The sequence below is a fragment of the Anabas testudineus genome, unplaced genomic scaffold (genome assembly GCF_900324465.2).
Source record: "Anabas testudineus unplaced genomic scaffold, fAnaTes1.2 Contig205arrow_ctg1, whole genome shotgun sequence".
Lineage (NCBI taxonomy): Eukaryota > Metazoa > Chordata > Actinopteri > Anabantiformes > Anabantidae > Anabas > Anabas testudineus.
Window position 1 is genome coordinate 16,923 of NW_022872801.1, and position 26,659 is coordinate 43,581.

Sequence of the window (26,659 nt, forward strand, 5' to 3'; positions counted from 1 at the left end):
AGGCATGGTCGTCCTGTAAAGATGACTGCAAGTGCACAGAGCAGAATGCTGAATGAGGTAAAGAAGAATTAGTGTCAGCTAAAAACTTACAGAAATCTCTGGCACATGCTAACATTTTTGTTGACACGTCTACAATAAGGAAAACATCAAACAAGAATGGAGTACATGGAAGGACAACACGGAGGAAGCCATTCCTGTCCAAAAAAATATTGCAGCACGTCTGAAGTTTGCAAAAGAGCACCTCGATGTTCCACAGCACTACTGGTAAAATATTCTGTGGACAGATGAAACCAAAATTGAGTTGTTTGGAAAAAACAACACTATGTGTGGAGAAAATAAAGGCACAGCACACAAACATCAAAACCTCATCCCCACTGTAAAACATGGTGCAGGGAGCATCATGGTTTGGGGCTGCTTTGCTGCCTCAGGGCCTGGACGGATTGTTGTCATTGATGGAAAAATGAATTCCAGAGTTTATCAAGACATTTTGCAGGAAAACTTAAGACCATCTGTCACCAACTGAAGCTCCGCAGAGGATGGGTGATGCAACAGGACAATGATCCAAAGCATACAGGTAATTCATCAAAAGAATAGCTTTAACAAAATAAAATATGCCTTCTGGAGTGGCCCAGTCAGAGTCCTGACCTCAACCCGATTGAAATGCTGTGGCATGACCTTAAGAGAGCCATTCACACCAGACATCCCAAGAATATTACTACACTGAAACACTTTTGTGAAGAGGAGTGGTCCAAAATGACTCCAGATCGTTGTGCAGGTCTGATCTGCAACTACAGGTAAGTTTGGTTGAGGTTATTGCTGCCAAAGACTGGTCAACCAATCAAGTCCAAAGGTTCACATACTTTTTCCACCCTGCACTGTGAATGTGTACATGTTATGTTCAATAAAAACATTAAAACATATGTTTGTGTAGTATTATTTTAAGCAGACTGTGTTTTTGTATTATTGTGACTTAGATGAAGATCAGAGCACATTTTATGACCAATTCATGCAAAACTCCACCTAATTCCAAAGGGTTCACATACTTTTTCTTGCCACTGTAAATGACCGTGGTGGAACATATGGGTGCAGGAGCTCAGAGAGGTAGGGCACCATTGAGACATTTTTTTTCTATGTCATTCTTTAAACAATTATACTCTGTAATGTCTCAAACACTCTAAAGTGTCTTGAGATGACTTCTGTTGTGATTTGGCGCTTTATACAGACAGGGGGGAAAGGACTGAGGAGAGTTTTTGTAGGGAGAGGGGGGACACAGGTGAGGCCAATATGCGATTAATGAGCACAGGGAGAGAAGTGGTGGGCGGAGTACAGGGGGAGAGGGAGGGCAAGAACTGGAGAAAATCCAAAGCTGGCTGGCTGCCAGGCCGTTACAGTTCTACCAGACATGTTCTGGCATTGTGTTATCAGGTTTCTCTCTAAACTCCTAACGTGTTGTGATTGTGCGTTTGCAGTTTCGGGGCAGTAACAGAGGGAAGAGAGCAAACATCATTGACTCCATGCTGCGGATGTTGGAGCAGTACAGTTCAAATCTGGAGGATCTGATCAGAGAACGAACAGACGAACTAGAAGTTGAACGAAACAAGACAGAGAAGCTCATTGGACAGCTTCTGCCAAAGTAAGAGACATTCTGTTTGAAATAAATTAGATATCTGACAGAACCACAGACACCTGGTGACTAACTCGGTGAACTGTAAACACACCCTAGATTAAAAAACATGAAATATACTGATATGATTTCCACTTCCTGATGATAATGTGGCATACTTTATTTATCCCCTTGGGGAAATTGTGGTTATTATTGCAGTATATGATAGTACTAGTGTGGGTTTTTGGTGTCTTGTAGCCAGGAGGAACCAGGGTTAGGGTTAGGAATCAAACCAGTAAGCCCTGGATACAAACAACTCTACCAAACTGAGCTAGCTGCCACCCCAACTTATATTATCATTTCTAATCTTCAGAAATCCACTTATTCAATTCAATTTATTTGTAGAGTGCTTTTTACAATTGACATTGTCACAAAGCAGCTTTACACAACCTAAGAACAGTACGTGAATGTGTATGAATCATAATAATCAGATTGTCCCTGATGAGCAAGCCGAGGGCGACGGTGGCAAGGAAAAACTCCCTGAGAAGGCAACAGGAAGAAATCTTGAGAGGAACCAGACTCAACAGGGAACCCATCCTCATATGGGTGATTACATGCAATGTAGGCAGCAGGCAGTCCAGTATAACAGTTAATGTCTTTAAGTTAATGTAGAGTCCAGTTAGTTAATTGCAGACAGACTCGTTCCAGTCCTGGACTATCGAGCGTTGAGTCGAGACCTCCGAGAAACAGCTTCTGACGTCCGCCGAGGCCAAGACTGACTTCATAGTAGTGTGTGACCAACTCCAGTCTCCAAACGCATCCCATAGGGCAAACGGTGGATCCAGGCGACGAGATCTCCAGCCAGAAGTTGGGCATCAGGACGAGTCAGGCAGGTCCAGAGGGCAGAGGGTGGAATGACGTGTAGCTCGACAGAGAGACAGGAAGAGGGAAATAGAGAGGTAGAGAAAGAGAGAGATGGCAGTTAGTTGTATTCACAGTCAGATAAAGTTTGAGGTGAATGTATATGTAGAATAGTGCAGCAGGGACTCCGGCAGGACTAATTATGACAGCCTAACTAAAAGGGTGGGCCAGAAGGAAACACAGACATGAGGGCTCCCTGGGATGTAGAGCAACCGAACACTTCACCATCAACAGACCTGAGTGATCAGTGAGAGTTGGGAAGACAGCATCTAAACATACCAGTTCACCATAATGCTCTACGTCCATGAGTCCTTCCCAGATCTATTTACTCAAATGCTTGACTAAATAGGTAGGTTTTCAGCCTAGACTTAAACACTGAGAGTGTGTCTGAGTCCCGAACGCTATTTGGAAGGCTATTCCATAACTTTGGGGCTTTGTAAGAAAAGGCTCTGCCCCCAGCTGTAGTTTTTGTGATACGAGGTACTGACAGGTATTCAGCATCCTCTGATCGAAGTAGGCGTGGTGGATCATAAGACACTAGCAGTTCACTTAGATACTGCGGCGCAAGACCATTTAATGCTTTAAATGTCAAAATTAGTATTTTAAAATCAATGTGAAATTTCACGGGGAGCCAAAGAAGTGTAGATAAGATAGGGGAGATGTGCTCATATCTTCTGGTTCTAGTGAGGACTCTCGCTGCTGCATTCTGAACTAACTGAAGCTTGTTTATGCACCTGGTTGAACAGCCAGACAGTAAGGCATTACAGTAGTCCAACCTAGAGGTGATGAACGCATGGACTCATTTTTCTGCATCATTTAGTGACAAAATATTTCTTATCTTGGCAATATTTCTGAGGTGAAAGAAAGCTGTCCTGGTGATATTATCTACATGAGCTTCAAATGAAAGACTGTAATCTAGAATCACACCAAGGTCTTTTACTGTTGCACTAGATGTAACAGAAAGGCCATCTAGAGTTACGGCGTGATCTAAAATCTTGCTTCTAGCTGCAGATGATCCGATAACTAGTACTTCTGTCTTGTCAGGATTTAGCAGAAAGAAGTTAATTAGCATCCAGTCTCGTATATCCTTTAGACATTGCTCAACTTTATTAAGCTGTTTGATCTCATCTGGTTTTGATGAAACATATAACTGTGTGTCGTCAGCATAACAATGAAAGTTAATACCATGCTTACGGATAATGTTGCCCAGAGGAAGCATGTAGAGGGGGAAAAAAGCAGGGGGCCTAAAACCGAACCCTGTGGAACACCAAACTCCACTGGAGAGCATGTGGAGTAATCGCCATTTAGATCTACATACTGATAACGATCAGTCAAATAGGACCTAAGCCAGGAGAGGGCCGTTCCCTTAATTCCAACAACATTTTCTAGTCTGTGAAGGAGAATACTATGGTCAATGGTGTCAAAAGCTGCACTGAGGTCGAGTAGCACAAGCATAGTGACGCTACCCTGATCAGAGGCCAATAGGAGGTCATTTACTACTTTAACAAGTGCCGTCTCTGTGCTGTGATGAGGCCTAAATCCTGACTGATAGAGTTCGTGTATGTTATTTCTATGAAGATACGAGGATAGCTGCCCAGCTACTATCTTTTCAAGAGTCTTAGAGATAAAGGGGAGGTTTGATATCGGCCTGTAATTGGACAGCTGACAAGGGTCGAGATCAGGTTTCTTGATTAGCGGTTTAATAACTGCTAATTTAAAACACTTTGGGACATACCCACAGCTGAGTGAGGAATTTATGATTGTCAGCAGGGGTTCTATTATTTCTGGCACTATCTGTTTTAGAAAGTGTGTCGGTATAGGGTCTAATGTACAGGTTGAAGATTTTGCAGAAGAGATGAGTGAAATTAGTTCATTCTCTTCAAGAGGAGTAAAGTATTCTAGGTACTGATCTGCTGAGGTTAGCTCGTCACCTGCGTCAACTAAATTGTCTGGTTTTAAAGCTTGAATTTTCTGCCTTATATTTACAATTTCGTTATTGAAAAAGTTCATGAAGTCCTCACTACTGCACAACGTTATTTTGGAGATATCTGCAGTGGTCTTCTTTCTAGTTAATTTGGCTACTGTATTAAATAAAAATCTAGGGTTACTTTTGTTGTTTTCTATAAGAGTGGAGAGATACGTTGATCTAGCTGCACTAAGAGCTGTTTTATAGTTCAGGATGCTCTCCTTCCATGTGTAACGGGTGTAGAACTGACACAAATGATGGTCACGCTGATTGCTGTTTTCCTCTGCTTTATTCTCTCTTCAACAATGCCTGCAGAAGACAATAAAACAATTTGTCTTCTGGCCTGTCCTGCAGATCTGACCCCCTCAGCGATGCCTAGCGCCAGTGTGAGGGAAGGGGGTCTTCTCTCATAACATATACAATTACAACATATATTACAGAGGTTCTATACAATATTTAGACCTCTATACCTTGCTGCAATCCATACTTTACATAGCATTTTTATAATCAAAAGCAGCAACTTTTTTACCTTTACATATTACAAACCACAATAACAAATATTAACAATTTTCTTCAGCATTTGAATATAAACCATGAAAATACACTCAAAACTAAACCATTGCATGTGGTTGGATGACGGGATATAAATAACATAAATGAAAACTAAATGGAAAGAAACATACCTGCAGAAGACAATAAAACAATTTGTCTTCTGGCCTGCCCTGCACATCTGACCCCTATATGTACAAAAATAAAGTTTCCAGTGAGAATTCAATAAAAACTCTACACAGCTACTTTACGACACACCACATGGCGGCCTGCTGTTAAGCTAGTGGCGCTAAAGAGTAAAACAAAAACGGCTATGAAACTTATACTAGTGGTCAAAACTAAACGAAAATGCCTCAATATCATTGTAACATTAAAAGCAAAAGTTATACAGTCAAAACAACATAATAAACAACTTATGCTATATAGAAATTAGCATAATAGCGCCACCCGCGTTCCTACACACCACTTACCCTCAGCGATGCCTAGCGGCAGTGTGAGGGGGGGGGGGGGAGGAGATACGGAGACTCCAGAGGTACGGAAACTCAGGAGGAACATAAAAGGCGATGTGCAGCAATACAGATTCCCAAAAGGGACAAACAAAGTGCAAATAAAAACAGCTCAATAAGATAAAATTCACAAATACTAAATGAAATTTTCATAATAATAAATAAAATTCACAACATCATTAAAAATAATAATTCTAAAATAAAGTGACTTTTCTAATCTGTTACACCTGCTATCTGAAATACTAACAATTTAGTTTGGCGCCATTTACGTTCTAACTTTCGAGCAGTCTGTTTTAAGGCGCGCGTGTCATCGTTATACCAGGGAGCAAGTTTCTTATCTCTAATGACTTTTCTTTTAACTGGAGCTACATTATCTAAGGTATAACGTAATGACGACTCTAGCTATTCAGTCGCCTGGTCTAGTTCTGTGGTGTCAGACGGTGATCCAATCAAAGTTGATAACTCTGGGAGATTACTAATAAAGCTCTGTGCGGTAGTTGATGTAAATGTACGTTTAATGCGATGGCGCGGCACTGAGTATACATTATTAATATGACACACTGTAGTTGAAACAAGATAGTGGTCTGAGATAACTTCAGACAGTGGGAGCGTAAGTAAATTTCTTATACTTAAACTGAAGGATATTATTAAATCTAAGATGTGACCCGCTTTATGAGTGGGTCCAACGACACACTGATCTACTCCTAGCGAGTCCAATATGGACATAAATGCTGTTCTCAGAGGGTCTTCTGGATTCTCAAAGTGAATATTAAAATCTCCAGCAATTAACGCTTTGTCTACAGAAACAACTAGGTTAGAAAGGAAATCTGCAAATTCACAAAGAAATTCAGAGTAGGGCCCTGGGGGTCTGTAAATGATAATTAGCGGGATCGGCTGAGCAGACTTTATATTTGTATCTATACTTGTTATGTTACTATAAAGACATTCAAAAGCTTTAAATTTGTGTACATGTTTTTGTACGATAGTCAGATTATCATTGTAAATAACTGCGACACCTCCTCCTCTACCAGTCAGACGAGGCTGGTGAATGTAGCTGTATCCAGGAGGAGTTGCTACATACTCATCCTGTTTAATCCAGGTTTCTGTTAAACAGAGTATATCAAAATCCTGATCTGTGATAGTTTCATTAACAGTAAGAGCTTTAGATGTAAGAGATCTAATATTTAAGGTGCGCAGGCGCGAGCCTTGCTGCAGCCGATTTACCGCTGTTCTCATCTTGTGATGTCTTTTTCTGTATTTTATCTTATTATTTTTTATTACTTTTTATAGATTAGTTAAAAGTTTTGAAACTAAGTTTTACCCTCTCAGATCATGTTGTTCGAGAGAGTTTTTATCTCCGTTTTTACCTTTGGATTCATACTTTCACTAATCCTAAAGACCGGAGCGCAACAGCTGCTCCATCACCATGGAGCCAACTCCTTTGTTTACACCTGGGATCAGCTGATCTTACTGAGGACGGCCGGAGTAAAAGATCAAACTTTGTCCGGGACTTTAAACATCCCAGAAGAGATCAGGAGAAGGACAACGAGGGGATGTAGGGGAAGTAAAAAAAAAGCAAGGAGGAAAGAAAGAACGGAGAAGAGCGATGCGCAGAGAGAAGGTGAGAAGATTCAAACCTCATCTCCCCTCTCTGATTATGGGTAATGTGAGATCACTGGACAATAAGATGGACGAACTGACAGCTCTGGTGAGGATGGAGAAAACCTTTGCAGAGTGTAGTTTGATGTGTTTCACAGAGACATGGCTGCATGATGGTATTCCTGACTCCAGTCTTAATATAGACAGTTTCAGCACCGTGCGCTGGGACAGGAGGCGAGAGGAGAGGAGGGGGGGTTGATGTTCTCATTAACAACAGGTGGTGCCATCCTGGTCATGTCACTGTGAAAGAGCGTGTTTGCAGTCCTGATATTGAACTTTTGGCTGTGGGACTTCGTCCATATTATTTGCCCAGAGAGTTTTCTCACTCCATATTAATCTGTTTACTTTCCTCCATCTGCTAACGCTGCTGCTGCGTATGACGTCATTCAGACGGTCACCTCCAACCTGCAGACCAGACACCCTGACGCCTTCTTTATGATTTCTGGAGACTTTAATCACGCCACTCTCAATAAGACACTTCCTACCTTTTCCCAGTTTGTGAGCTGTCCCACCAGGGGGGAGAGGACATTGGACCTGTTGTATGCTAATGTTAAAGATGCCTACAGCTCCACTGCCCTCCCCCCTCTGGGAAAATCAGATCACAACCTGGTACATCTCCTCCCACAATACACACCTTTGGTTCAGAGGCAGCCTCCCACCATTAAAACTGTAAAGAGGTGGACAGAGGGGGCACACCTTGCCCTGCAGGGTTGCTTTGAAGAGACTGACTGGAGGGCTCTCTGTGAACCTCATGGTGAGGACATTGATGGACTGACTGCATCTCTGACTACATTAATTTCTGTGTGGACACCCACGTACCCACAAAAACCATTCGCTGCTTCTCAAACAATAAGCCCTGGGTCACTCAGGACATCGAAGCCATTCTGAATGACAAAAAGAAGGCATTCAGATCAGGAGACAGGGAGGCAGCAAAGAGGGTCCAGAGACTGCTTTCTGTCAAGATCAGGGAGGGGAAGGAGGCGTACAGGAGAAAACTGGAACATAGCCTTCAACAGAACAACACCAGGGAGGTTTGGAGGGGCATGAGGACCATCAATGGCTACAAGTCCAGCAGCCAGGAGACTGTGGGGACTGTGGACCGAGCCAATGAATTGAATAATTTCTTCAATCGATTCCAGGCTGAGCCACAGAGCCCACTTCAGTTCACTATCCGACTCAGCCACCACCCTCACAGTCTCAGCTGAGCAGGTGAGAAGAGAGCTGCACAGGCTTCACCCCACAAAGGCTGCAGGTCCTGATGGAGTCAGCCCAAGGGTGCTGAAAGCCTGTGCTCCTCAGCTATGTGTTGTTCTCCAACACATCTTCAACCTCAGCCTGCAACTGGAGAGAGTTCCTCTTGGGTGGAAAAAGGTTAGTGCCTGGTTCCAGTGAATAAGACGCCACGTCCCAGAGTCCTCAATGACTTCAGACCAGTGGCTCTGACATCACACATCATGAAGGCTTTTGAGAGGCTGATCCTGGAGTCTCTCCGACCTCTGGTCAAACCCTCACTTGATCCCCATCCAGTTTGCCTATCAACCTCAACTTGGAGTGGATGATGCCATCATTCATCTGCTCCACCGCACCTACATCCATCTGGACAAGCCTGGGGGCTTAGTGAGGATCATGTTTTTTGATTTCTCCAGTGCATTCAACACCATCCGGCCTGCACTGCTGGGAGAGAAATTAAAAAACATGCAGGTCAACACTCCCCTGATTTCTTGGATCATGGACTACCTCACCAACCGGCCACAGTACGTCCACCTGCAGAACTGTGTGTCTGACACTGTGGTCTGTAGCACAGGTGCTCCACAGGGGACAGTTCTGTCTCCATTCCTCTTCACCCTGTACACCTCAGACTTCAGGTACAACTCAGAGTCCTGTCATCTTCAGAAGTTCTCTGATGACTCTGCAGTTGTAGGATGTATTCAGGGTGGAGATGTCACAGAGAACCGTGGAGTGGTGGACAGTTTTGTTGACTGGTGTGGACTCAACCATCTGCAACTCAACATCAATAAAACAAAGGAGCTGGTGATGGACTTCAGGAAATCTGGGAGTCCTGTCATCCCTCTCTCTATACAGGGGGAGGAGGTGGAGGTTGTGTCCGAGTACAAATACCTGGGAGTGTACTTGGACAACAAACTGGACTGGACCAGAAACTCATCAGCATTGTACAGAAAGGCTCAGAGCCGGATGTACTTCCTGAGGAGACTCAGGTCCTTCAACGTCTGCAGCACCATGCTGCGGATGTTTTATGAGTCTGTGGTGGCCAGTGTCATCTTCTATGCTGTGGTCTGCTGGGGCAGCAACATGAAGGTGGCAGACACTAACAGACTAAACAAACTGATTAGGAGGGCTGGCTCTGTTCTGGGGGTGGAGCTGGACCCTCTACGTGTTGTAGCTGAGAGGAGGATGCGGTCCAAACTCCTCTCAATCCTGGACAATCCCTCCCACCCACTGCACAGTGTGTTGGTTGGACAGAGGAGCACGTTCAGCCAAAGGCTTATTAACATTAAATGCTCAGAGAACCACAGGAGATCCTTTCTACCTGTGGCAATCAATCTGTACAATTCCTCCCCCCTCTGTAAGGGGTGGGGAGGAATCTTTAATCTTACCTTCAGATCAGAGGTGCTGGCTGCACAATCAGTGTGCTCTGAATTTGAGGTCTCTATGTTAATTAGATTATTAAAACAGACTTTCTGGGTTTTCTTGACTTTTTGTTTAGCTCGAGGAACAGACACAGTCTCAATATGTTGAACCCTGAGTGACGACTCTGTGCAGCTAGCAGGCACTTGGTTTAGCCTGTTTGTCTGCTCCCTGGCCTGGACTCTGGGTAGTCAGCGACTAGCTAGGCCTGATCTTAGACTATGTGCTATTCTACAAGAAATGAGAGCAGCACCTTCCCGAGTGGGATGGACACCGTCCCGCCCTAACAGGCCAGGTTTGCCCTCAAAGGTACTTCAATTATCTATGAAGCCCACGTTGTTTTCGGAGCACCACCTGGACATCCAGCGGTTCAGCGACCATAACCTGCTGTAGGTTATGTCGCCTCGTCTCATTGGGAGGGGGCCAGAGCAGATTACCACTTCGGACATCGCCTTCGCCAATTTAAACACCTCTTTAAAGTTATTCTTGGTAACCTCAGACTGACGAAGGCGTATATCATTAGCTCCAGCATGTACCACTATCTTTGAAAAGCTAAGCTGTCTTATGACCCTAAGATTGCCTTCGATGTCCGGTGCCCTGGCCCCCGGGATACACCTGACCACAGCCGCTGGAGCCCCTAAAGGTCTGGCTAATTTCACGTGTCTCACAATGACAATAAAGCTTTATCTTATCATTATCAAGTCTCTTATGACCAGAGTTCTTCCAGGTTTCTCAGTGGGTGAATCACTGAGGGGGGCAAACCCGTTAGACACGTGAAGCGTGGGGGTGGCGTGCTCCGGTGGGCTAGCCTTAGCCTTGGCTGCGCGAGTATGCCGCCGAGTCGTCACCCACTCGCCCCGCTGTGAGGGCTCTAATGCCGGAGTCGGGGACTGGCTATCTCCGCCTGCGGCACCCAGACTGTCCGCTACAGAAATAAGACTACTCTCGCTCTCTCTAACCCTCTCTAAAGTCTGGATGCGCTCCTCTAATGCTGTTATCTTCTCCGTCAGAGTGCTAACTTACACACACCTGTCACAGGTAAAATTGTCGCTAACAACGGAGGAAGACGGTCTAAACATCTTGCACTCCACACACTGAACAAGCTGAATATTACTAATTTTAACGTACCTGAGTTGGAGAAATGTTGTGTAGAGTTTAAAAATTCTGCTGTTGCTCTCAGACGAAAAAACATGCGCGTCCTCCAAGAAGCAGAAACGGACTATCCACTTTCCTGCATTCAGAATCTTCGTGGTTTTAGGTTGTCTTTAGTATCACAGTTGAATAGTGATAGTAGTCTGTACACTTATGATACACTTTCAACAGGAGCTGATCAAAGAGAATTCTGCTACTTTTAATGGGGGAACTTTGACTAAAGAGAATATCAGTACTAAATAATCAGATCAGCACAGCACAGATTCTGGAACTAAAGGAACATTTGTGGGTTTATATGTAGAAAGTGTATTCACTCTCAGATATTTAAAGGTGTGTGTGTGTGTGTGTGTGTGTGTGTGTATTTCAGGTCTGTAGCTCAGGCTCTAAAGAAGGGGAAGCCGGTTCAACCGGAACATTATTCAGACGCCACTCTTTACTTCAGTGACATTGTTGGATTTACGACCATCTCAGCCTTGAGTGACCCCATTGAGGTAAAAACTACTTCAACAGCTAATGGTGTTGTACTGTACGTCCTTCACTGTTTAACTAAAAGTGTGTGTTTTGTGAGCAGGTGGTTGACCTGCTGAATGACCTTTACACCATGTTTGATGCCATCATTGCTACTCATGATGTCTACAAGGTAATGAGCTTTTCACAAGAGTTGTACTCCATAAGGTTATCTGGTTGCTGAGTCATGGCAACTGGACATGAAATGGTCTTAATTTTCCTGGGGATGGATGAAAGGGCAGCGTTATATAGGTATAATCAAAATCATCTGTTTACATTCATCTGAAGAAAAAATGACATTTGTTTGAGGACAATGATGAAAAAAAAAAAAGGAGGTTTGAAATAACTGTGTGAGAAGCCATTTGTCTAATGAGCCTCTTTAGGTCAGGTGAGAAGTGAAATTTACCTGGAGGATAAAGTTGTGGGTTCCTAGTGTCAAGGTGCCTGCCTGAAATCTTAGTTTCCTGTCCTGTCTGGTGCCTTTGCACCTTCTTCAGCACCTCTTTTTGTCAGTAATTAGTAATTGATCTGAATTTATCTGCCCTCAGTCTTACTGCCAGATTGTTACCATCCCTGTGTCAGTGACACAGTTTACCTGCCAATTTAATGGTCTGCAATCTTCTAAAAAAAATGTTGTGGCCTGTTGGACTCTGCTTTTCATATTAGAATAGAATAGAATAGTCTGTATCATCATTGTAACAGGTACAACAAAATTTTAAAAGTGCTCTCCAGTCAGTGCTAAAAACAAGCAAAGTGCTATGTCATAAAATGTAAAATCATTAAAAACAAAAATAAGAATAAATATATCTAAAAGAAAAACCATCACGTTCACACCTACATATACAATAGGTTATACAGGCGATGGACATACATTATTTGCAATCTAGCCACAGGGGTTGCAAGCCAGTGACTTCTGTGCCGGTCCCAAGCCCGGATAAATAGAGAGGGTTGCGTCAGGAAGGGCATCCGGCGTAAAAATTGCCAAAATAACCACCATTTGACTTTGCTGTTCTTGCACATAATTTTCACCATAGTTTTTATAGTACCTCAGATATAAATTGTAAATTTTTGCTACTGGTCGCTGCTGTTTTGTGTTTCTTTTTGCACTGTCTTCAGATGTCTGTCTGCACTTTTTCTTTGTGTTCTTGCACCGTTTGCACAGAATGCACTTTATGTGGCTAGGTGACACGCAGAACTGCAGCAATTACAGAGGAATAAAGTTGATGAGCCACACAATGAAGCTGTGGGAAAGAGTAGTGGAAGCCAGGCTTGGGAAGAAGGTGGAGATTTGTGAGCAGCAGTATGGTTTCATGCCCCGTAAGAGCACCACTGATGCCATTTTTGCTTTGAGAATGTTGATGGAAAAGTACAGAGATGGTCAGAAGGAGCTGCATTGTGTCTTTGTGGATTTAGAGAAGGCGTATGACAGGGTGCCGAGGGAGGAGCTGTGGTACTGTATGAGGTCGTCTGGAGTGGCAGAGAAGTACGTCAGAGTAGTTCAGGACATGTATGAGAGAAGTATGACGGTGGTGAGATGTGCTGTAGGTCAGACAGAGGAGTTCAAGGTGGAGGTGGGACTACACCAAGGATCAGCTTTGAGTCCCTTCTTGTTTGCTATTGTAACATAGTTAAAGTGTATACTGGTTAAATCCAGCTAAAAGGGGCAATTTGCCACCTGCTGGTAAAATGTTGCACATACATTCGGTAGTAAATGCAAGGGATTATGGGTAATCTTCAGAACCGCGGAGGATTTCCCGAGAGGTAACGTGCCTGTGAATGTGTCCGTGGGCAAAGTGTGTAAACTTTATTAAAAGTATATGAAAGTTTTACCAGCACTATGAGGCTGATAGTAGTGGTTTGCTGATTGTTTTCGCCATGATTTTGTTGACTTATGAACCATTTTGTGTGTGTTTTAGCTTGAAATGTCGAAGCTTTAGCCTAAGCTAGCTAGCTAACTCTAATGGTGCTGTCTCTCCAGACGGAGCGCACATGAGCAGAGTGCCCACAACACATGATCTATTCTGCCTTTTGATCCCTTGTGCAACTACAGGTATGTCATGGTATATTGCTTGATAATGTTTATGTAATGTTTATATTGTAAAAACGTGTTTAAGATTATATTTGTTATTCGGCTCAGTTATATGTTTTAAGTGAAGCTGTAACTTGTTAAGTGTTTCATATTGTAATGAAAATATGAGAAAGGTAACAGTCCAGTGTAAACTACACTGTAGGCATGTTTTTATTTTATATTAATTTATTTTTACTGTAATAAGGTTAGGACAATTTTTGTTTGTATTTATTTTTATCTTTTTCGCAAACACATAGTCCACTATATGATCACATTGCAGACAGTTGTGAACTATGAATGGGTAATCTTCAGAAGCGCGGTGGATTTCCCGAGAGACGGAGCGCACATGAGCAGATTGCCCACAGCACATGATCTATTCTGCCTTTTGATCCCTTGTGAAACTACATTTGCCGAATAAACCTGCTGTTACTAACATCCAGAGCAGCTCCGAGTGGTCATTCGAAAAGAAAAGAAAAGAGACGGACAGAAGACATGATACCATAGGTCACACTATGCTGATGGACAGGCTGACAGATGAGGTCAGACAGGAATCTTCCTGGGCAATGATGTTTGCGGATGACATTGTGATTTGCAGTGAGAGTAGAGAGCAGGTGAAGGAACAGCTAGAGAGGTGGAGGTTTGCTCTGGAAAGAAGAGGCATGAAAGTCAGTAGTAGTAAGACAGAATACATGTCTAAAACGAGAGGGATCAAGGTAGAAGCGTTAGGTTACAGGGGGCTGAGGTGAGACCAGCTCTGCTCTATGGGTTAGAGACGGTAGTAGTGAGAAAGAGACAAGAGACTGAGATGGAGGTAGCAGAGGTGAAGATGTTGAGGTTCTCCTTAGGAGTGACCAGGTTAGACAGAATAAGGAACAAGTACATCAGAGGGACAGCTCACGTTGCCTGTGTTAGCAACAAAGTCAGTGAGGCCAGACTGAGATGGTTTGGACATGTTCAGAGGAGGGATAGTGAATATATTGGTAGAAGGATGTTGGAGATGGAGCTGCCAGGCAGGAGGACAAGAGGATGACCAAGGAGGAGATATATTGATGTGATAACAGAGGACATGACGTTGGCTGGTGTGAGGTTAGAAGATGCTCAGGATAGAGTTAGGTGGAAAAGGATGATTCGCTGTGGCGACCCCTGATGGGAAAAGCTGAAAGAGAAGAAGAAGATTCAGAGTTGTTTTTGCAGTACAGTAAAAACTGTACTTTGGTCTATTTGTCTTTGCATTATGCGACCTGTAACGTCTGCCTGAAGGCAGTAGTTCAAATAAAGAATGACCAGGGTGTGAGGTGTCTTTTATAGTGTTCTGTGCTTTTTTGAGACAATGAGAGCTGTGTAGGTTTTCCAGTGTGGGGAGAGGGCATTTGAGAGGGCTTTGCAGCAGTGTTGATCACCCTTTGGAGCACTTTTTTCTGAGCCACTGTACAGCTAGCATACCAGATGCTTATACAGAATGTTAGTATGCTTTCTATGGAGGCTCGGTAGAAGAATACCAGCGGTCTTTGTGTGATGTTATTCTTCCTGAGGATACTAGGTACCAGATCCTCAGGAAGTACAATCTCTGTTGGGCTTTTTTCAGCAGCTCAGATACAGGTACTGAGACTTAGGGATGTGTGATGACCTACTCTGACTCTCTGCCTGTGCCCAGAGAGGAAACTGCTGATTGAATGAGGGAGCCCCAGGTCCCCAAGCTTGGCCACCAGCTTGTGTGGGAGGATGGTGTTAAATGCCGAGCTGTAGTCAGGTGGGGGACAAATTTTTGTGGCAGGGCTGTTGTTATATGATTGCGGACCAGCTTTTCAAAGCACTTCATTACCACCGGGGTGAGTGTCACTGGTCTGTAGTCGTTGAGGCTGGAGATGTGGGATTTCTTGGACAGGGACACTATGGTTGAGGACTTCAGGCAGGGTGGGACAGTGGACTGTGCCAAAGATTGATTGAGGATTTTTGTGAAGACTCAGCAGCTGATTAACCACTGTCCACTGTGATAGCCTCTATGCAGTTCTTGATGTAGAATAGTACACTGTCTGAACATTTCCAGGTCCCGATGTTCAGAGACCTCACAGTTGGTCCTGTCAAAGCAGTCCTGCAGCTGCTGGGAGGCACCCTCTGGACACGTGGCAACAATCTTTATGGTGGTGGGAGCTGTTTTCTTGAGGGGAATATGTGGGAATTACATTTTAGTCATTTAGTAGACGCGACTTACAAGTAGGTAGGCAGGGTGAGCGTGAGGAGGTCTTGCCTAAGGACCCCTACTGGAGGTAGGGATTTGAATCCCAGTCTCCCACATGGGAGGCGGCGATGTTACCACTAAACTAACCAGCCGCTCGTTAGTGTAAAGGCAAGGACAGATGGTCAGACTGGCCCAGAAGTGGACCGCTGTCCAGCGTCTTCTTTCCTCTAGTAGCACACTTAACATGCTAGTGGAATTTGGGGAATGCTGCTTTTAAGTCCCAATGATTGAAATCCCCAGCTACAATCTGCACAGCATCCAGGTACGTGCTCTGCTTGTTGCTAATGCCTGCATGCGAAAGTCGAATCGCTGAGTTGGTATTAGCATCCGATGGTATGTACACAGCCGTGACCAGGACGACGGTAAACTCCCTTGGTAGGTAAAAGGGTATGTATTTGGCAGTCAAGTGCTCTGTCTGGTGAGCAATGACTGTCTATAGTTACTGTGTTGGTACACCAGCTGTTGTTCACGTATACACAGAGCCCTCCTCCTCTGGTCTTACTGGAGTCTGCTGTTCGATCATGGCGCTGCTGGGTGTAGCCTGCTAGCTCGATAGAAGAGTCTGGGATGTGTTGCTGGAGCCATAATACAAGAATAATACACATCGTTACACATAAACGTATAAAGCACACTCAGCATATACATGAACCAGTTCGTTTTACTGTGGAAACTAAACTAGCTTAATTTACCGACGGAGAAAATACGTCAAAGCTGTACTATTGGACAGAGTGGAAAGAGCGCTCACTCTGCAACCAATTATCTTAACAAAGATCAACTAAAATACACAACTCTCACTCTGATAAATTTTTAAGAACAATACTATAATACTTTTTAGCTGCCTTTGTCACAACTTATTGTTATTCATTTATCACTAGAACTGAAAGGCATGATGGTAATCTATTAATAAAGTTTGACCGACCTCTCTGACTGTTTTGTTGACATTCCTTTTAGCGCAGCTCCATCTAATGTTGCATAACGTAACCCCAGCCTCTACTGTAGCATCTATTCTATGCGCCTTACAGTGTGGAAAATACGGTATATCAAACTCCTGATCTGTGATAGTTTCATTAACAGTAAGAGCTTTAGATGTAAGAGATCTAATATTTAACAGTCCCTTCACTTCAGATCAGAGGTGCTGGCTGCACAATCAGTGTGCTCTGAATTTGAGGTCTCTATGTTAATTAGATTACTAAAACAGACTTTTTGGGTTTTTCTGACTTTTTGTTTAGCTTGGGGGACAGACACAGTCTCAATATGCTGAACCCTGAGTGACGACTTTGTGCAGCTAGCAGACACTTGGTTTAGCCTGTTTGTCTGCTCCCTGGCCTGGGCTCTGGGTAGTCAGCGACTAGCTAGGCCTGTTCTCAGACTATGTGCTATGCTACAAGAAATGAGAGCAGCACCTTCCCGAGTGGGATGGACACCGTCCCGCCCTAACAGGCCACGTTTGCCCTCAAAGGAACTCCAATTATCTATGAAGCCCACATTGTTTTCAGAGCACCACCTGGACATCCAGCGGTTCAGCGACCATAACCTGCTGTAAGTTATGTCGCCTCGTCTTATTGGGAGGGGACCAGAGCAGATTACCACTTCGGACATCGCCTTCGCCAATTTAAACACCTCTTTAAAGTTATTCTTGGTAACCTCAGACAAAGGCGTATATCATCAGCTCCAGCATATATCACTATCTTTGAAAAGCTATCCTGTCCTAAGATTGCCTTCAATCTCCGTTGCCCTGGCTCCCGGGATACACCTGACCACAGCCGCTGGAGCCCCTAAAGGTCTGGCTAATTTCACGTGTCTCATGTTGGAGTCTCCTATAACCGGAGTTCTTCCAGGTTTCTCAGCGGGTGAATCACTGAGACGGGCAAACCTGTTAGACACGTGAAGCGTGGGGGTGGTGTGCTCCGGTGGGCTAGCTTTAGCCTTAGCCTTAGCTTTTGCTGTGCAAGTATGCCGCCGAGTCGTCACCCACTTGTCCCGCTATGAGGGTTCTAACACCGGAGTCGAGGACTGGCTATCTTCGCCTGCTGCACCCAGACTGTCCGCTACAGAAATAAGACTACTCTCGCTCTCCCTAACCCTCTCTCTGTCTGGATGCGCTAACACTAACCCTGTTATCTCCGTCAGAGTGCTAAGTTACACACACCTGTCACAGGTAAAATTAACGCTAACGACGGAGGAAGACGGTCTAAACATCCTGCACTCCACACACTGAACAAGCTGAATATTACTCATTTTAACATACCTGAGTTGGAGAAATGTTGTGTAGAGTTAAAAAAATTCCACTGTTGTCATACGAAAAAAACACGCGTCCTCCAATATCCTCCATCTTATTCATCAGGGATCTGGCATTAGAGAGAAATAGGCTGGGAAGTGGTGGTCTGTGTGGCTTCCTCCGTAGCCTGGCTAGCACACCAGCCCTGTATCCTCGCCTTTTCCTCCTTTCTCTGCGCCTCCTCCCCATTAGGGTGGAGATCTACAGGAGGGGAGGGGGGGGGCTCCTCGCTACTTCCTCCGGGATATTGTGCAAACGATTAAACTCGCTTGTTACGCTTTCTCTGTAGTAAACTCTGATCTTAAGTTGTCACAATTAAGGAAGGGGAACGAGGAAGGGCTGAACAGAAAACACGATTTATTAGGTAACACTAAGTAACAACAGAGAACTACCAAAACGTCATGGAACAAAGTAACATATCAGGAACCAAAGCACAAAACAAAAACCACTGCTCAGAGGCAAGAAAACACTTACGGAAAATCAGGTCCAAGAGTTCAGAGGGGGGAACAGAGTCCAGAGAGTCCAGGAGGGAAGCAGACAGGGCTGAGGAGGATGAGCAGGAACAGGCAGGGTTAAGCAGGCATGGGAAACACAGGCTGGAGACAGGTTGGAGAATGACGACAAACTGAGAGGGAAAGGGCTGAGGAGAGTTTTGTAGGGAGAAGGGGACACAGGTGAGTCCAATGTTCATCTGATTGCTGTGAGCAGAGGGAGAGTGAGTGGACTCCACCCGGTGGGTGGAGTCCAGAGGGAGAGTGAGGTGGAGAAGTGAGGGAAATCTTCTTCTTCTCCTTTTAGCTTGGCCTGGTGCCAAGCTAAAAGGGTGATATAAGTAGATTGTGTCGGCTGTAGATATTGTTCACCCGACTGTACACGAAACAAAAAAAAAAAAAGACATGTACAAATGCATCCAAACAGTGCACCGACCCAGTTTGACATTGAGCTGCTGCAATTTCCGCTGTAATACCTTCACAATGGCAATAGATCATCTCAAGCTTTTTGTTTTCTAGACTGAAAATCATTAATTTGATCTCAAGTATTTTCTGTTAATGAAGATGAGTGCATTCTTTTTAAATAGTGTCTGGCTAGTGATTGTGTAATGGTAAGATTGCTGCTCTCTACGTTGGAGACCGGGGTTTGAGTTCCAGCTATGGTCCACCTCCAGTAGGGGTTCTTCAGCAAGACCTCCTTACACTTACGCTTACCTTGCCTTTGTACCTTCTAAGTCACTTTAGATATAATTGTCTGCTAAATGTAGAGAATTTTCTGTTTTTTGAAGAGGACATTTCATTTATTTAGTAAAGAGGAAATGGATTTTGTGCCCGCCGTTAGAGGGGACCTCCAACTTAGAGAGACTCGCAGAATTTCAACCTGTCAAAACATCACAACTCTTTTTATTTTTAACAAATAAAACAGTCAAAATGAAACCTTGGTTGTCTGTGTATTTTTGGGTCTAAAACAAAAGCCTTATATCTACTAACTTTTCACAGACTAAAGAAACTACTTGGATGAGTAGTGAAATGTTTCAATCTAACAAAGGAAATTCAGTTGCCATGACTCAACTTCACGAAAACTGAGGTTGTAGTTTTGATCATTCATTGATACTGAATGTCAAACGTATTATGATGTAATGTCGCAATCAGCCTGCTGTGATTTGTATGGTTTGCAGGTAGAAACAATTGGAGATGCCTACATGGTGGCTTCAGGTGTTCCTAACAGAAATGGGAATCGACATGCTGCTGAAGTGGCCAACATGTCTCTGGACATCCTGCACTCAATTGCAGCCTTTAAGATCAGACACATGCCTGAAATGAAGGTTAAAATACGCATTGGATTGCATTCAGGTACACAAACTCATCTCTCTACAGTTGTTAGGATTCTTAATGACATGATACTAATGCTAATCTAAACTCAGTTCCAAAATTAACCCTTAAACTTCAATTTAAAGAAACTATGAGAACAGTGGAAGTGTATGAATCTGATTGTCCCTGATGAGCAAGCCGAGGGCAACAGTGTCAAGGCAAAACTCCCTGAGAAAGCAACAGGAAGAAAGCTTGAGAGGAACCAGACTCATCAGGGAACCCATCCTCATTTGGGTGATAACAGAAAGCAAGGAGTGTACATACTGTGTGTTAGGCAGCAAGCAGTTCAGTTGATTTCATTAAGTTAATGGTGGAGTCCAGTTAGTTATTGGAGGCTCAGGTAGACTTGTAGGAAATTCCAGTCCTGACTATAGAGCGACTAATGTTGAGTCAAGACCCCAGAGAAACCGCTGTCAACATAAACTGAGGCCAGGACTGTCTTCATGGTAAACTAGAGCCATCCTCAGTCACCACACACATCCCACACAGACCACATGCGGCATCCAAGCGACAAAATCTCCAACCAGAAGCAGTACACAAGGACGAGTCACACAGGACCGGAAGGCAAAGGGTGGAACGACATGTAGCTCAACAGAGAGACAGGAAGAGGGAAAGAGAGCAGAAGAGGAGAGATAACAGTTAGTGTGATCACAGTCAGATAATGTATGAGGTGAATGCATACTTCGTGTAGAGTGCAGCAGGGACTCCGGCAGGACTAACAATGACAGCTTAACTAAAAAGCAGAGCCAGAAGGAAACACAGACATGAGGGCTCCCTGGGATGTAGAGCAACCAATCACTTCACCATCAACAAACCTGAGTGATCAGTGAGAGTGGGGAAGACAGCATCTAAACATACCAGTTCACCATAGTGCTCTACGTCCATGAGTCCTTCCCAAATCTATTTACTACAATGCTTGACTAAATAAATAGGTTTTCAGCCTAAACTTAAATACTGAGACTGTGTCTGAGTCCCGAACGCTAATTGGAAGGCTATTCCATAACTTTGGGGCTTTGTAAGAAAAAGCTCTGCCCCCAGCTGTAGTTTTCATGATACGAGGTACTGACAGGCAGCCTGCATCCTTTGATCGAAGTAGGCGTAGCGGATCATAAGGAACTAGCAGTTTACTTAGATCATTTGGCGCGAGACCATTTAATGCTTTAAATGTCAAAAGTAGTATTTTAAAATCAATGCAAAATTTCACAGGGAGCCAATGAAGTGTAGATAAGACAGGGGTGATGTGCTCCTATCTATTGGTTCTAGTGAGGACTCTTGCTGCTGCCATCCTGGTGATATTATCTACATGAGCTTCAAATGAAAGACTGGAATCTAAAATCACACCAAGGTCTTTTGCTGTTGCACTAGATGGAACAGAAAGGCCATCTAGAGTTACAGTGTGATCTAAAATCTTGCTTTTAGTGGCATGTGGTCCTATAACTAGTACTTCTGTCTTATCAGGATTTAGCAGAAGGAAGTTAATTAGCATCCAGTCTCGTATATCCTTTACACATTGCTCAACTTTATTAAGCTGTTTGATCTCATCTGGTTTTGATGAAACATATAACTGTGTGTCGTCAGCATAGCAATGAAAGCTAATACCATCCTTATGGATTATGTTGCCTAGAGGAAGCATGTAGAGGGGGAAAAAGCAGTGGGCCTAAAACTGAACCCTGTGGAACACCAAACTCCACCAGAGAGCATGTGAGTAATCGGCATTTAGATCTACATACTGTAACCATCAGTCAAATAGGATTTAAGCGAGGAGTTTATCATCTGCGTAAATTAAATTTTCTGGTTTAAAAGCCTGAATTTTTTGCCTAATATTTACAATTTTGTTATTGAAAAATGTCATGAAGTCCTGCATGTACTGCACAACATTGTTGTGAAGATATCTGCAGTGGTCTTATTTCTAGTTAATTTGGCTACTGTATTAAATAAAAATCTAGGGTTATTTTTGTTGTTTTCTATAAGAGTGGAGAGATACGTTGATCTAGCTGCACTAAGAGCTGTTTTATAGTTCAGGATGCTCTCCTTCCATGCTATCTGAAATACTAACAATTTAGTTTGATACAATTTACGTTCTAATTTTTGAGTGGTCTGTTTTATAATATTAGCGTGTTATCATTATACCAGGGAGCAAGTTCTTTTCTCTTATGACTTTTCTTTTAACTGGAGCTACATTATCTAAGATATAACAGAATGAGGACTCTAAATATACAGTCGCATGGTCTAGTTCTGTATGGTCAGATGGTGATCCAATCAAAGCTGATAACTCTGGGAGATTACTGATAAAGCTCTGTTTGGTAACCAAGTCTCAACTTAGATAAGTGATAATTAAAGAATGATCACTGAAGCTTGACTGGTTTCAGGGATGCAGGCATTTTGTCAAGTGTGACCTATTCCCTCGTTATTCCATGACCAATCAAATATAAAAAAGCAAAAAAAGCAGCTTAGGTCCTCCATTTGCTACATGATGCTACAAATGTTTTATCAAACTACAGTAGCAAGTGCACACAGACTATTCCACAGAACACCGACCATCATCTACCCAACATCCTTATAGACCAAAGAAGGAGCTGCAGTGGATGACTCAACTCACTGCATTGCAGGACTGATAGATACAGGAGATACTTCATCCCCACGACCAACAACCAAGCCAACAGCAGATGATTAGTAACTACTTTTACTATCCATGTGAATTTCCCTTTGTGGTTTATTAAAGTTTACCTTATTTTATCTTAAGTACATAAAAGGCCTAGAGGTAGTTCTGAGTATTACATTTGCATTTGGTAGCTGTTCACTGGAAATGTCAACATAACGTATCTAATTAAGTGATGAGACTAAAAGAACACAATAAAACCAACCTAGAGAAAAAACACTAGGACAATGGTCAATACAACAATTTGGATCATTCTTAAAACGAGAGAATTAACCGACTGCTCAGCAACAGCAAAAGGCCTTGAAGACCACGAATGAAAACTCAACTTGATGACCACAAGTTAAAAACACTATTGAGGAGGTAGACGTGTCCTTGTCACACTCGAGACACTTTATGAACGTAAGTACAGAGGTTTCTCAACAAGGTGTAAAACACACTAGGGGGTGGCTGTGGCTCAATAGGTAGAGCAGTTGACTGCCAATCACAGGATTGGTGGTTCAGTTCCCGGCTGCCGTGTCACATGCCAAAGTGTCCTTGGGCAAGATACTGAACCCTTAGTTGCCCCCGGTGAGTCAGGTCAGCTGCATAGCAGCTCTGCCATCGGTGTGTGTGTGCGCGCGCTTGTGTGTGTGAATGGGTGAATGAAACGCAATGTAAAGCGCTTTGAGTACCAGCTAGGTAGAAAAGCGCTATATAAGTGCAGACCATTTACTTGTAATGCTCTAGAATGGGAAAGCGAGATTCCACTTTGCCAGAAAACAACTAAAAAGCCTCCCATGTTCTGGAATCAGTTTATTTGGACTAATGAAAAACAGAGCTTGTAACAGAATGAGAGATGGAAAGGAACAGCTCATCCAAAGCAACCACATTATGTGTCACATAGTGGAGGCAGTGTTATATGGGCATGTATGACTGCAAATGGAACGATGTTTACTGATAATGTGACTTCTGACAGAAGTATCAGGATGAATCCTGAGATGTATAGGGTTATTTTCTCTGCTCACATTCAGCCAAATGCTGAAAAACTTGTTGGAAGCTGCCTCAAAATGCATAATGACCCAAATCATACAGCAAAAACTATATTAGGGTTTTTCAAGGCCAAGTAATGTGACATTCTTCAATGGCCAAGTCAGTCACTTGATCCAAGAGCAGCTTTTCAATTACTAAAGACAAAACTGAAGCCAGAAATTGTGAGGGTATGGACGTACAGGGACAAACTGGAGTACAAAAAAACGTAAGTTATTCAACCTGGTCCAAATTACAGAGGACACAGGGAACCAACAAAACAAGGGAAAACAAAACAAGCACAAACATAGCCAAACAAAGTATCAACGTAAAAAGACCCGAAAACACGGTGGAAAAATCCAAACAAAACCATTAACCAGACATACAAAGTACCAACTGAAAATACTGCAGTAATGCAGGCAAAGATATGAACTCAAACTAAACAAGCAATGCACAAAACTACTAACCAACTATTAACCAACAAACTATCACAAAACAAAGCATGAGGCACAAACGCTAATGGAACACAAACAAACTTACTGATAATACAAAGTAACAAACAAAAATCACTGGCAAAGGCAGGCAAACGCAAACAATACAAAGTGACAACAAAAAGGCACTGCAATGGCAGGCAAGACACTTACTTCCAAATGACATGAAATCCAACACGAACAGAGGCCAAGTCCATAAAACAACCCAAGACGATCCTTGACAGACAGACAGACGAACGAACGAACGAACGAACGAACGAACCGGAGTGATGGAGGGTGTAGTGCTGCATGTGGTGGACAACAAACCAGCACTGAACAGAAGCCTGAGGGGAGCTTATAAAACAAAAGGGACACACAGGTGAAATGAGTCAGTCAATTAGGAGTCAAGGAGAATGGAGGAAGGGAGACCAGGGAAACACCAGGAGGAGACAAAAAACCCCAACAGGATGGGGATGAGGCAGGAACCCTGACAGAAAGACTCACAATCAGCAGCTGCAGTAAACACCTCATCACTTTGTAAAGAAGTTGCACTTTTTGAAATGACCATAGTAAAAAAATATATTTTTTGTGCCATTTTTTGTTTTAAAAGGTAATTTAACACAGACTGGACATGTCTCTCTACCTTTCTCTCGTTCTGTGTCTGTCCCCAGGTCCAGTAGTAGCAGGAGTAGTGGGTCTCATGATGCCCAGGTACTGTCTGTTTGGAGACACTGTGACCACAGCATCACTCATGGAGTCCAGCGGACTGCGTATGTGGAAAACAATAGAACCCTTTTAGAATGTAATTCTACGGGAAATAATTTATCCACCTGATCTGAGCTTTCTGCTTTGTTACTGTTTGTATTATTGTTGTACTATCAAGCTCTAGAATGTTTCGGTTTGTCTCCAGCCTACAGGATCCACATCAGTCTAAGCACTGTGAAGGTCCTTACCAGTCTTAAACTTGGATACCATATAGAGACTCGGAAGGCACAGGTACGACCTGTTCAGATGTTGTTTTTCAGCTGCACCAAACAGTAATAGTTTAAATTAAAATAATACTGTTAATGTTAACATTGGTACACACTGTCATAATCCCATTTTATGATTCAAGGAACTTAGAATCCCCCAGAGTTCAGTGAAATCCATCATGAAGAAATGAGACGAATATGGACACCACTGTTGAAAGCAAATAAAAAAAGAAAAAAAAAGAAAATGCATATTGACAAACCACAAAGCTTCTTTGACAGATGAGACAAAACTGGAAATTTCAGTCACATCCGCTCCATGTTCACAGATGCAAAAATGAAGCCTACAAGGAAAGGGACACAGTACCTACTGTGAAACATGGAAGTAATATTCTGGGACCGATTTTCTCCATGTGGCACAGGGTTTTGTTAAATTTGTGCAGGGTTCAATGAAATGTCAAGGCGTTTAAGGCATTCTAGAGCAAAACCTGCCGCCCAGTGTCAGAAAGCTTGGTCTTTGTCATAGGTCATAGTCCTCCAACAGGACAATGGCCCAAAACAGCTTAAAACACCAAAAATAGATAAAAGCAAAACATTGGACTATTCTAAAGTGGCCTTCTATGAGAAGACAGAAATCTCCTCAAAAGGTTGTGCAACAAAATATTAAGTTAAGGGTACCATCATCTGTACACCCTGCCCTGTAGCCAGGCCGGGCGCAGCAATCTCTTTGCGCACACATGATCCATTTGCAGTTGGCGCAGTGTGGTGTGGATCTCCTCTCTGCTCTGACTAAAGTTTAGCAAGGCCACTGCTTTAAGATGGGGGAGGGGGAGCCAGCAGCACCCACTGCTTGGTGAGGACAGTAACTGCAGAACGATACGTGCTTTCATGTCTCCAGTAACATCAGAAAAAAGTTGCTAGATTTTTTGCTAGTTCCTTTTGACAAAAAAGCCCACCAAGGGGATTTGGAAAGTCGCCAAGTTGGTAACACTGGTTCATTATTGTAGGTAAAGGGCTCAGAGGACACATACTGGTTGATGGGTCAAGATGGTTTCACTAAACCTCTTCCTGTTCCTCCAGACCTCAGCGGAGGGTAAGAACAAATCATTATAAAGTTGTCACAAATTATTATGTGACATGAGAGATGGGACCAAGGAGGACTGGGTTTATTCTAGTGTGTCTCGGTCAGTTTCATCTTTGTCTGTCTTTTTTCCACTTGTCTGTCTTTCTCAGGGCCAGTAACCATGGCATCAGTCTGGACGAGATCCCAGTTGAGCGAAGACAGAAGTTTCTGGATCGACAGAAAAAGATGAAGAAATGATGCCAACAGTCATTAAAACATGTACACACACATTTATTAACGCAGCAAGACAGTTGAACAACACGACATAAATACACTCATGATTTTAAAAATACACACTACCTCATGGACTGTGATACATTTTTAGCCAAATCCTGAAACCTGTGGAATCAACAGATGTCCTGAAGTTTCCTAAAGGCTGTGAAATCTGAAGTTCTCCATGGATGCCAGTGAAATCTGAATGAAGAGACTTTGTTTTTCATTCCAGAGGACACCGAGCTCTGACTGGTTACCAATGTCT

The 26,659-nt window shown here is 43.3% G+C and overlaps 1 protein-coding gene across 1 annotated transcript in view; it reads left to right on the plus strand.

Annotated features, from left to right (window-relative positions):
• The window catches only part of LOC113159992 (retinal guanylyl cyclase 2-like), a gene marked incomplete at its 5' end in the record, with an annotated part of 42,864 nt that extends 16,441 nt beyond the window's left edge, over positions 1-26,423 (plus strand). Inside the window, 8 exons of the mRNA XM_026356996.1 lie at positions 1,470-1,633; positions 11,370-11,493; positions 11,574-11,642; positions 19,764-19,938; positions 24,762-24,860; positions 25,001-25,086; positions 26,066-26,151; positions 26,292-26,423. Of these exons, the coding sequence (XP_026212781.1) occupies positions 1,470-1,633; positions 11,370-11,493; positions 11,574-11,642; positions 19,764-19,938; positions 24,762-24,860; positions 25,001-25,086; positions 26,066-26,151; positions 26,292-26,379 (891 nt within the window). The remainder of the gene's footprint in view (positions 1-1,469; positions 1,634-11,369; positions 11,494-11,573; positions 11,643-19,763; positions 19,939-24,761; positions 24,861-25,000; positions 25,087-26,065; positions 26,152-26,291) is intronic.
• Between the last annotated feature and the right edge of the window lie 236 nt (positions 26,424-26,659).